This window comes from Podarcis bocagei, assembly GCF_964188305.1.
Source record: "Podarcis bocagei genome assembly, chromosome: 7".
In the NCBI taxonomy this organism is placed as follows: domain Eukaryota; kingdom Metazoa; phylum Chordata; class Lepidosauria; order Squamata; family Lacertidae; genus Podarcis; species Podarcis bocagei.
The window spans coordinates 13,449,222-13,461,567 of record NC_138132.1 but is presented as its reverse complement, the minus strand read 5'-3'; the positions used below and the strand labels follow the sequence as shown (position 1 = coordinate 13,461,567).

Genomic DNA, 12,346 nt, shown 5'->3' with positions numbered 1-12,346 from the left:
GAAGTCCCAATTTAGATTCTCATTTTTAAAAGAAACAAAGAGAATTATCTAAGCTTCAAGAGGCAATTAGATAACAACATTATACCATTATCCTCCTCATGATGAGGAAGTGAGGAAATCTACAAATTGAGTCATTGTTCATGTTATTACTGTTTCGCAAAGGAAACTGTGAACAGATACCTCAATCCCCTCCCATTGAATTTTATGCTGCTGATTCTCAGGGAAATCTGGAAAATTGGCCTGGGCTTCCAGAAACATAATGCAATTAGTTATTAGTAATTTTATTAACTAATAATTATCCATTTGTTCCTTCTAAAGACTCTGTCCTTCACTGCCACCACTGCTAAATATTGTAAATTTGATAAATTCAGAAACACAGCACAATTTTATTTGCCACACCAGTTTATTTTGATTATGAAGGAAGGAAAAATTAACCCATAAACCATATCATGAGACATAGCTCCCAAGCCCCACATTTCTCTATGCCCTGCATCCCATTCAGCCTCCACCAAATGCCAGATAAAAGACACAGGAGTCCTGTGAATTCCAGAAACTCTGCAAAGCCACCATCAAAGAGGCAATCTCCACCTCTACCGATGCTGCAAGTGGTGGGATCCAAAATGATGAAGACATTCTTCTCTCCTAACTATCCTTCATTGTTGAGCTTCTTTCCAGAAGGCAGAGTATCACCGCATCGTGCTTCTGTTATAGTGCCTGAAAGGTAGTCATTGTACGGTGATGTCCTAGCCAACTCACAAAAAGTTGGGGTGGCACAGCCGCTATAAAGCTTATCAGGAACCGAACTGTCATCTGGTAAAGAGAAAGAGGCATGGTCACATGTGTATTTTTTTGTTATTATGCAAGAGAGGCTTAATCCACATTCTGGGATGGGGAGACAGAGAGAGAGAGGCTCAATATTGCATTCTGGATCACCGCTCCATAGGCTCAACTATATACTGCATAATACTGTAATATGTTCAGGGGGGAAAACCCTGCCCTTCCCCACAAAACATGAAATCTTTTTTCTGGCAGGAAGTTGCAAACAGAATAAGAGAGCAACCAACCCACTCTGGCAAGCTGTGTTTCTAATCTCCCTCACATTTGTTGGCAGTGATACTTACTGTGAACAAGGACAAACTCAAAGCATCGAGTCTCATCACCACGACATCTAAGATTTCTCAACTTTAGACAATCTTCTGGGCCAGAAGCATGATAGGACGGACACCTTAGCCCATTGAGAAGATATCCTGGCCCTGCCAAAAGCAATCCATACAATAAATACATGGATTCATATCTCCATAAAAAATTCCAAGGCCTTGGTTCTACAATGCTGCCAGAGGGTTGCATTAATCAAGCAGACAATGCAGATCTGGTTATTACCTTGGGTTGGGGAGAGAGAAGCCAGACAGGCTTCAGGTGGTAGGCCACCCACTTGTGAGCCAGGCTCAGCCCTGGTAGGCATATGTTCCAACATTTATTGAGAGGATATTGGGACATCTCCTGCCGCCACCCTCTCACAAACACATGGATATGGCCGGGAAAACCCAGACATTTGGCAGCCCTACATTATGTTGTTTGTTACTTTGTTACTATGTTGTAAACTATGCTGTCACCTATTGCTGAAGGGTATACACATAGATATCTACATATAGATATATACATTTTTAAAATAGTAATTCCAGCTTGTTGTTGTTGTTGTTGTTGTTGTTGTTGTTGTTGTTGTTGTTGTTGTTATTATTATTATTATTATTTGTATTCAATACATTTATATATGTTTTATATACTACAATACAGTCTCAAAGTGGTTTGCCAATTAAAAATGTTTGTGTGTGTGTGTGTGTGTGTGTGTGTGTGTGTATGAAACTGTGAAACTACAATAAAATAAAAAGCAATTTTACACATAACTACAATGCAATGCAATAAAGCAATCAAATCTCAAAAGAAATAAAAATAAGATATATTTAGATTCAGGGATCCTTTCCCTCTCTTCAGAGACCCTTTTGCCAAGACATCTCCCAACTCACTACACATTACACTGAAATTATGGCCCTACATTCACACAAATAATAAAATACCTGCTACTCAGTCACTATCACTGATCCCATTCTGTTTCACAAATGCACACAATCTGCCCAGTCACTCCAGCATCTCTTACTCAAGTCACCATCCCCTATCGCCTGTCACTCCTTCCACACAACAAAAATGTACTCCAAAAACCGAAGAAAGAAAGAAATGGTTCACTTACTGAACCGTATAAAACAATAATACAAATTGCCACCCATTAGTCACACATATATTCTTGACAACAATTTCGCTACTTCCCAGGTCACAGTCTCCCTTTCCAGACTCTAGTTGGGCTAGTAGGGAGCAAGGAAGAAATGTATTGTGTGTCCAGGCAGAGACCCCCCCTCTCCCCTAGGAGACAGGCCCAGAGCAATGAATCATACACATCAACATTTATTATGATCAAAATGGCCACAACTTTATCCACAGTTTCACATGTAGGAAACTTTGGCTTAGGCATTGGGCATGTATCCCTCTCAGCCCCCCAGCCAGGGAACTGAGGCACAGCAGAGTTAATTGGATCAGAGGGGGCATTGTAAAATGCATCTTTACATAGCCAGCCCCCACTTCTCCACACAATTTTGGGAAGTTCACCGACAACCTACCAGTGTATGGCCAGTGATCCCCTTCACACAAGTCCTGAACCCTGAAAACGCCATCGCAAGGAGGGGTGAGTCACCACTTCAGTCCCCCCCCCCTTAGAATGACGAATAAAGGTTTCTGTCCAAGGCCTAAAACTGCCAGTGTTGTGACAATTCCTATGGGGAAGGTGAAACCTGCGGAGCAGGGACAATTCCTTCCTGGCTCTTCAACAGCAACCATCATAAGACGATAGCAACACCCATAAACCTGGAAGGAAAATGGTTAAACTGCCACAGAAGGAAGAGATCTAAACACTGGTTAAGAAAGTGAAATATTTAGGGGTTAACATGACTGCTAAGAACATGAATTTATTTAAGGATAACTATGAAAAATGTTGGACCGAAGTGAAAAAGGACTTAGAAATATGGTCAAATTTGAAGTTATCACTGTTAGGCCGAATTGCTGCGATAAAAATGAACGTATTGCCAAGGCTGCTGTTTCTGTTTCAAACATTGCAAATTTTGGACAAAATGGACTGTTTCAAGAAGTGGCAGAGAGACATCTCTAGATTTGTCTGGCAGGGCAAGAAGCCTCGAATAAAATTTAATATATTAACAGATGCTAAAGAAAGAGGTGGATTTGCCCTGCCAGACCTTAAACTTTATTATGAATCAGCCGCTTTTTGTTGGCTGAGAGAATGGATGCTTCTTGAAAACACTGATGTGTTGGATTTGGAAGGCTTTAACAATGTATTTGGTTGGCATGCATATTTGTGGTATGATAAGGTTAAAGCACACAAAGCGTTTAAAAACCATATTGTCAGAAAAGCACTGTTTAATGTCTGGATAAGATATAAGGACTTGCTAGAAAATAAAACTCCAAGATGGCTGTCACCAATGGAAGCAAAGGCTCAGAAAAAACTCAATATGGAGGCCAAATGGCCGAAGTATTGGGAAATTCTGGAACAAGAGGGAGACAGATTAAAACTGCAGAGTTTTGAAAAATTAAAAAACAGAGTGCGAGACTGGCTCCATTATTATCAAATAAGGGAGGCATATAATTTGGACAAAAAGCTAGGCTTCCAGGTGGAAAAATCAAAATTGGAAACAGAATTGTTAGACCCCAAAGTTAAGAATCTGTCAAGAATGTATAACTTGCTGTTGAAATGGAATACTCAGGATGAAACGGTGAAATCTGCCATGATTAAATGGGCACAAGATGTTGGACATAACATTATGATGGCTGACTGGGAACAGTTATGGACCACAGGTATGAAGTTTACGGCATGTAATGCCTTAAAAGAGAATTTAATGAAAATGATTTACAGGTGGTACATGACACCAGTCAAGCTTGCAAAAATTTACCATTTGCCCGATAATAAATGCTGGAAATGTAATGAGACTGAAGGTACATTTTTTCACCTTTGGTGGACATGCCCAAGGATTAAGAATTTCTGGGAGATGTTTATAATGAAATGAAAAAGGTATTTAAATATACCTTCCTGAAGAAACCAGAGGCCTTTCTCCTGGGCATGGTTGGCTAATTGGTGCCAAAGAAGGATAGAACTTTTTTTTATGTATGCCACAACAGCAGCAAGAATACTTATCGCAAAGCATTGGAAGACACAAGAACTACCCACCCGGGAAGAATGGCCGATGAAGCTGATGGACTACATGGAATTGGCGGAAATGACTGGCAGAATCCGAGACCAGGGAGAAGAGTCGGTGGAAGAAGATTGGAAAAAATTTAAAGTATATTTACAGAAATATTGCAAAATTAATGAATGTTAGAAGGATGCTGGAATGAAGTTATATGGCTTTAGCAGAAATGTTATAAAGAATTAAGCAAAAACAGATTGTTAATGAGCCAAAGTGGAAAATTTAAGGTTAGATTGTGTTAAGATAAATTATAGAACAAAAATTGAGAAAGATGGAAAGGACTTGCTGAAATAGCTAATTGAACAAGAATACAAAAAAGGGAGGTGTGAGGAAGTCGATGAAACAAGTAAATGAAAGGTAAAGATATGGAAATATTGGATGTGTTTTTAAATGATTTTGTTTTTCTTGTTGTTTTGCTGTATTGTTTTTTGTTTTTCTTTTTATTTTTGATGTATTGTAAGGTATTGTTTTGTTCTGTTTAATTATTTATTGTTACTTTTTTCTTTTTTCTGTAACTATTAAAACTTTAATAAATATTATTTTTAAAAAAAACAAAAACAAAAGGAAGAGATCTAAGAGAGGGTTGGGTGGGTGAAGCTCCGGAACCGACTGTGCGTCTCACGCTGGCTCCGCCCCACTTATAAAACCCCAGAGCAGACCGGAATGAAATTTTCTCACTGGCGGTCCGCTCACTTGGCCCGGCCCTAAGTGACACCACAGATTGGCTGGTTTAAATAGGGGTTTGGCAGGAAGCCCGACGGTCCGTGACTATTGGAAGGCAGGCCAGCTCAGGCCAACTGGCTTCTCTCTAGGGAGATCGGGAGTGCTGCGCACTGGTCCGCAAATGGCACCCACTGTCAGATGTTTTAGTGGTTATTCATCTCTCTATCGCTCCCCAATCCGCCAATAAATGAAGAATCACCCAGGGGTCATTTGAAGCTCTTTGTCAATAAGTGCTTCAGACAGGACACTTGCTTCCCCCTTGAGACACAGATGGTGATGCTGATTCTAATCATTTACCATGTAAACTAGGAAGATGGTTATTGCACTGGAACAGTATCATTTGTCTATGAGCAACCAATGGGGAAATGGGAAACCTCAATGCTATTCATGCTCAGGGATACATAGAGATATATAAATCTAAAAGAATGCAGCTACTTACGGTCAATCTGTCTTGCGTTGCAAAAGTCATCTTGGCAGCAGTCGATGTTACTCTTTAAGTAACCTTCAAATATGGAGAAGCTGTAATTCGTTGAGGGACAATTTGTAGCACATCCGATTTTAAAATTGGATTCTACTTGAGACCCATCTGTAAGTGAGAATTGGAAAGACTAAATCTGCAAAAATTCAAATCACATCTCTCCTTACTGAAATCTAGATGATTTTTTTAAACATTTTTTTTTTTTTTTTCAAATGGGTGACTGGGTCATTTCATTAGGAATCAACCAATGAGTACAACATATTTTCTTCTCCAAAACCATGTAAATGTTCTAGGATATTTCCTTTAAAAATTGCACATAAATGGGTCAAGGCAGACTTGTTTTTGCTAAGGGCTCCGAACAGGCTAATCTACCATCCATCTCTACCTAATAATCAGTTAGTTGTTTCAGAGGCCCACTCAAGAATATGCCATATACTATATTTTTAAGAGGCAGAAAAAGAATATATTACTATGCTATGCATTTTTGTGTTTTTATACTGTAAACCGCCCTGTGATCCTCGGATGAAGGGTGGTATAGAAATTAAATAAATAAATAAGATGGTAAGAAAAACTGGCAACCCTGGAAAAAGAGAAGGCTAGTATGGAGGTGGTGAATGTTCACTTCACAGGCCAAGTTTGTAGGAGAAAATAAAATACAATGAAAGGATTAAAGGCAATAAGAAAAGTACAATTAAAAATCACACAGCATTTAGCACATCAGTTGATAACTGTTGCAACAAGAAAATGTCTTGGGGGGTGGGAATTGGGGACTGCAGAGCTCCCAAACTCAACATCCCTACTGCTTCTTTGCCTCAATTTGCAAACTATATCAGGTTGGTTAATTCACTTAACTCACGATGCTCCAGCAACTTTACGTTCCTGTTTATCATTATGGCCTGTCACTCAGGTACAAGTCTCTATAGAGTTGAAAATCACCCACTGAAAACAGCCAGAATGATTACAAAGCACTACCATCCACCCACAGCTCAGATAGCTTTTCCAGGAGGATCTAGTGGTTGATGCATGTAACCTTCTAAGAGGAAATGTTCTGTTCATGTTGGCTTTGTTTTTTAAAAGAAGAGATTTGTGTGAAATGTCAGAGTGTGCCTGTCAGGGTTTGAGGAAGTATGGTATTATAATATTGCAGACCTACTTGCCATGACATTGCTTGAGCCCATGGTGCCCAGCGTGTGTATCTGTGAGCACCGGAGGGCACGGCAGACTGGGAGAGGGATGCGGAAGATGAAGGAGCCCACCACAGCACCCCAGTAGCCCCACATACTGAGGGAGAAATGACCTCCAACAGCCATGCAAGGCACAGTGGCAGATGGAGTTCGTTCCTCCCTCGGCTGCAATATCACCACCTCTCCAACGCTTCTGCTCCCAAGGAATGGACCGGCTGCTGCTGCCACCCACACTCCAGCCCCAAAGGTGAGCCCGGTGGTGGGTTCCCTCAATGCGGGAGCTATAGTGGCAGTACATGGTGGCACCCACTTGAAAAAATGTGCCGAGGGCAATGTCCCCCCCCCCACGCTACATCACTGCCTAATTGGCAGCAGCTGCTTTGGAGACAGAGAGAAGATGACTTTGAATCTTGCTTCAAAGGGCTGGGTTCAGGTCATTTAATTCTGGTTGGTCAAGGAAACAGCAGACCCCGATAGGCTTATGTTTCTTATCAGTTGGTATTTAACTGTCAGTGAGGAATTATCATACATGGCAGTTGGGAATATCAGTTGAGGAGGGAGGCGTGAGGCAAAGGCCAGAGAATATTCACAGAAAGCATGTTAACAGTAATCGGCTGCCCTGTCTAAAGTCCATAGCTGACAAATTACGCACTCTATTAAGTTACAGAGGAAGGGCCCTAACTCACTAGTAGATCATTTGCATTGGATGCCTAAGGTCCCAGATTCAATGACTAACATCTCCAGGTATGGATGGGGGAAATTACCAATAGACAGTAGACACCTCATGCCAATTGGTTTAGACAATATAAAGATGGACCAAGGGTTTGAGTCTGCAGGAGGTAGCTTCCGCTTCCTGTCTTCGTGTGAGCAGGTATTATATCACCGAAACAATGTAATGTATAAACCCTCTTTCATTTCAATGAACAACATGAATTCTGCCAAAAATCTCAGAAACCTCATCAGGAGGGCTTTAAACTGACTAATGTGGGGGAGGGAGACAGTGCTCCTGAAGGTAGGAGTCTATCAATTAATGAAGATGATCATCCAAATGTCATAGACCAAATGGAGCAAACAGCACGCGGACCTAGTGGTGGGAGGAAAAAATCCTTAAATAAGAGACACGGGGGAATGATTAATGGACTTCAATGTCTGTACACTAATGCGCAAAGCATGGGAAATAAACAAGATGAGCTTGAGCTCTTGGTACAGCAAACTAAATATGACATAATAGGCATCACTGAAACCTGGTGGGATAAGTCCCACGATTGGAATGTAATAATGGGGGGATACAATCTATTTCAGAGAAACAGACCAGACAAGAAAGGAGGTGGAGTGGCGTTATATGTCAGGGATGTGTATACCTGTGAAGAGATCCAAGATTTAGAACCTCAAAGCCAAAGTGAGAGCATTTGGGTCAAAATTAAGGGAGAGAAGAATAACAGAGACCTCATTGTGGGAGTTTACTATAGATCCCCAAGCCAAACGGAGGACATAGATGATGCCTTCCTGGAACAGATGGCCAAGCATGCAAAAGGAAGGGAGATAGTAGTAATGGGGGACTTCAATTACCCGGATATTTGTTGGACGTCAAACTCAGCCAAGAGCATAAGGTCAAACAGATTCCTCACTGGCCTTGCAGACAACTTCATTGTCCAGAAAGTGGGAGAAGCAACAAGAGGAACAGCCATTTTAGATCTGGTCCTAACCAATGTTGATGACCTGGTTAGTGGGGTAGAAGTGGAAGGATCATTAGGCGCGAGTGATCATGCTCTTCTGAAGTTTACTATACAGCGGAAAGGAGCAGCCAAGCATACTAGGACTCAATTTCTTGACTTTAAGAAAGCCGACTTCATAAAACTTAGGGAAGTGCTGGGTGAGATCCCATGGACAGCAATACTAAAAGGAAAGGGAGTTCATGATGGCTGGGAGTTTGTTAAGAGGGAGATAGTAAAAGCACAACGTCAGGCAATACCAATGAGACGGAAAGATGGAAGGTGCCTAAAGAAGCCAGGGTGGCTATCTAAAGAACTTTTAACTGAATTAAGATTTAAAAAGGATGTGTACAAAAAATGGAAAAGGGGGGAAACCACCAAAGAGGAATTCAAACAAATAGCCAGCACATGTAGACACAAAGTCAGAAAAGCTAAAGCACAGAATGAACTCAGGCTTGCTAGAGAGGTTAAAAGCAACAAAAAAGGCTTTTATGGGTATGTTCGTAGCAAAAGGAAGAACAAAGAAACAGTGGGGTCACTCAGAGGAGAAGATGGTGAAATGCAAACAGGGGACACAGAAAGGGCTGAACTCCTCAATGCCTTCTTTGCCTCAGTCTTCTCCGATAAAGAAAACAATGCCCGACCTGAAGAATTTGGAGCAAATGATTCAGCAAAGGAAACACAGCCCAGAATAACTAAGGAGACAGTACAAGAATATTTGGCTAGTTTAGATGTATGCAAGTCTCCAGGGCCAGATGAACTGCATCCAAGAGTATTAAAAGAACTGGCAGATGTGATCTCAGAACCACTGGCAGTCATCTTCGAGAAATCCTGGAGAACAGGCGAAGTCCCGGCAGACTGGAGGAGGGCAAATGTTGTCCCTATTTTCAAAAAGGGGAAAAGAGAGGACCCAAATAATTACCGCCCAGTCAGTCTGACATCAATAGCAGGGAAGATTCTGGAGCAGATCATTAAGCAAACAGTCTGTGAGCACCTAGAAAGGAATGCTGTGATCACCAATAGTCAGCATGGATTTCTGAAAAATAAGTCATGTCAGACTAACCTGATCTCATTTTTTGACAGAATTACAAGCCTGGTAGATGAAGGGAACTCAGTGGATATAGCCTACCTTGATTTCAGTAAGGCATTTGACAAGGTGCCCCATGATATTCTTGTAAAGAAGCTGGTAAAATGCGGTCTTGACTCTGCTACCACTCAGTGGATTTGTAACTGGCTGACTGACCGAACCCAAAGGGTGCTCATCAATGGTTCCTCTTCATCCTGGAGAAGAGTGACTAGTGGGGTGCCACAGGGTTCTGTCTTGGGCCCGGTCTTATTTAACATCTTTATCAACGACTTGGATGATGGACTCAAGGGCATCCTGATCAAATTTGCAGATGACACCAAACTGGGAGGGGTGGCTAACACCCCAGAGGACAGGATCACACTTCAAAACGACCTTGACAGATTAGAGAACTGGGCAAAAACAAACAAAATGAATTTTAACAGGGAGAAATGTAAAGTATTGCACTTGGGCAAAAAAAATGAGAGGCACAAATACAAGATGGGTGACACCTGGCTTGAGAGCAGTACATGTGAAAAGGATCTAGGAGTCTTGGTTGACCACAAACTTGACATGAGCCAACAGTGTGACGCGGCAGCTAAAAAAGCCAATGCAATTCTGGGCTGCATCAATAGGAGTATAGCATCTAGATCAAGGGAAGTAATAGTGCCACTGTATTCTGCTCTGGTCAGACCACACCTGGAGTACTGTGTCCAGTTCTGGGCACCACAATTCAAGAAGGACACTGACAAACTGGAACGTGTCCAGAGGAGGGCAACCAAAATGGTCAAAGGCCTGGAAACGATGCCTTATGAGGAACGGCTAAGGGAGCTGGGCATGTTTAGCCTGGAGAAGAGGAGGTTAAGGGGTGATATGATAGCCATGTTCCAATATATAAAAGGATGTCACATAGAGGAGGGAGAAAGGTTGTTTTCTGCTGCTCCTGAGAAGCGGACACGGAGCAATGGATCCAAACTACAAGAAAGAAGATTCCACCTAAACATTAGGAAGAACTTCCTGACAGTAAGAGCTGTTCGACAGTGGAATTTGCTGCCAAGGAGTGTGGTGGAGTCTCCTACTTTGGAGGTCTTTAAGCAGAGGCTTGACAACCATATGTCAGGAGTGCTCTGATGGTGTTTCCTGCTTGGCAGGGGGTTGGACTCGATGGCCCTTGTGGTCTCTTCCAACTCTATGATTCTATGATTCTATGATTCTATGAAATGCATTACTATTTGCATAGATTAGTGCTATCACACTCCCAGTTATGTCACTTTCTTGGCACTCTCTAAATGTTATGGAATGTGACTCAAAACAACAAAACTGCACACATGCGCAAATAAAATACAGAGGTGTGTTACAGCACTATGTTGTATGCAAGCAAATAACAAGGTGTGTTGTCGTGGTATGTGTGGCAGTGGAGGGGTTCCCAAGAAAGGCTCTAATACGTTTTGTGTTGGCCAACAGCAACACAACAGCCCTGCAGCACAGCCAGTAGATCCTTAATCTCCAGTAGTTGCTGTCACCACACTCTCACTTACTCTTGCAGTCCCAGTTGGGAGAAAACTTGGAGTACACTAAACCAATCACTTTTTCAAAGGTTTGAAGCCAGCACTACAACACTCCTCTGATTGCCCTGCATCTTTGTGGTTTGTCTCAAAGGGCAGTGGCATCCCATACTCTTTCTGAGTCTCCCAGGACTCAGAAGAGTGTGCTGGTCACCTACATCTCTTATCCTAAACTCACAGTAGGTTCTAGTCATGTGTGGATTCTAAAACCCCGAAATTGAAAGACATGTACACTTCAGCAGTCAATTTGAGAAACCTACTAGGAATTAAGGTAAAAGGGAAACATGAAGAAAGTCAAGGCAGAATACAAAATAAACCCAAGCACTGTGGCTCTAAACTAAACCAATCTTAACCAAAGCACATCACTTGTTGTTCAGGTTTACTCACAAAGAATCATCAATTTTTAGAAGATTCCATCTTGGAACCACAGTGCTGGAAAGGCAACTGGATCCCCTCCTGTTGGAAGGGGAACAAACTGCAAGAAGCAGCTCAGTTTTTTAAAGACCCACTCCTCTCTTATGGGAACGGACAAGCCTTAGCTATTTCTGATCAAGTTTCTCTGGTCCCTCAAACAGGCCCTTTAAGTATCCTCTTTGCTAAGAAGAGGCTTGACTCAGAATTGATGTGCAGCTCAGGCTCTTTCTTCACAGCATGTTTCCTGGCAGAATTTCTTGGGCCCCAGAAAGAGAAATCTTCCAGATGTACTCAAATCCCTTGAAGAAAGCAAGACCATTATATGTCAACAGACTCCACAGGGTCTTCTGGGGAGAATCACAGGCCTGGTTCACGTATACACTCACCTCAATTCATCTCCTGTTCTTTGGTTGTCCAGCACTTAATGATTCACCTGAATGCATGAAAGGTCACCCCTAGATACTTCAGGGACCAAATGGTGGACCTACACACCCAATTTTAATTAAACAGAAAAGACATACTCACTTAAAAAGCCATCAATATGATGTTGAAAGCAAAAGCCGTCGTCAATGTTGCATAAATCATGGTAATCTTCGGCACAGAATAGATTTGCCACTTCTGTGAGGAGAGATGAAGAAACATTCAGTGGCACCACAAAGTTGCTCATTCCATGAGAAACGGCATCTACATTCACGGTTAGAAATATGACCATGAGCTAAACTTTTACTGGATATAATCCAACAAACGAAATAGGAGCAGCTTTCATCAACTCAGGATCCACTTGCAATAGTGGGTCATGTGGGATGAAAGCAACCAAAACACTAACTAATGCTCAAAAGGTCTGTAGAACTCTGTAATGTCATACGTTTGAGACAGTTATGTCAGGTGGTACAGCAGTGGCCC

At 41.9% G+C, this 12,346-nt stretch overlaps 2 protein-coding genes across 4 annotated transcripts in view; both read right to left on the bottom strand.

Annotated features, from left to right (window-relative positions):
* LOC308590568 (phospholipase A2 inhibitor gamma subunit B-like) overlaps positions 1-12,346 on the bottom strand; it is a 59,295-nt gene that overhangs the window by 21,734 nt on the left and 25,215 nt on the right. The window lies entirely within an intron of this gene.
* On the bottom strand, positions 385-11,993 carry LOC308590565 (phospholipase A2 inhibitor gamma subunit A2-like). 3 transcript variants are annotated; one of them, XR_014009792.1, is made up of 4 exons: positions 11,969-11,993; positions 5,467-5,613; positions 1,122-1,253; positions 385-810 (listed from the first exon to the last, which is right to left on the bottom strand). XR_014009792.1 is itself a non-coding variant. In XM_081200715.1 (4 exons), the coding sequence occupies exons 1-4, from the start codon at positions 6,813-6,815 to the stop codon at positions 647-649; spliced, it is 600 nt and encodes a 199-aa protein (XP_081056841.1). In that variant the 5' UTR covers positions 6,816-7,034; the 3' UTR covers positions 385-646. The 3 variants fall into 3 exon arrangements, 1 of the variants encoding a protein (XP_081056841.1); XR_014009793.1 differs by lacking the exon at positions 11,969-11,993 and adding an exon at positions 7,043-7,195 and having other exon boundaries at positions 5,467-5,601; XM_081200715.1 differs by lacking the exon at positions 11,969-11,993 and adding an exon at positions 6,659-7,034.

Bases quoted from the DNA above. Each gene is read 5' to 3' on its own strand.
- LOC308590565 (XM_081200715.1), bottom strand. From the start codon at position 6,815: ATGGCTGTTGGAGGTCATTTCTCCCTCAGTATGTGGGGCTACTGGGGT. The intron at 5,614-6,658 runs GTAGGTCTGCAA...TCTCACTTACAG, and splicing joins CTCAAGCAATGTCATGGCAA to ATGGGTCTCAAGTAGAATCC. The intron at 1,254-5,466 runs GTAAGTAGCTGC...TGCTTTTGGCAG, and splicing joins CAACGCAAGACAGATTGACC to GGCCAGGATATCTTCTCAAT.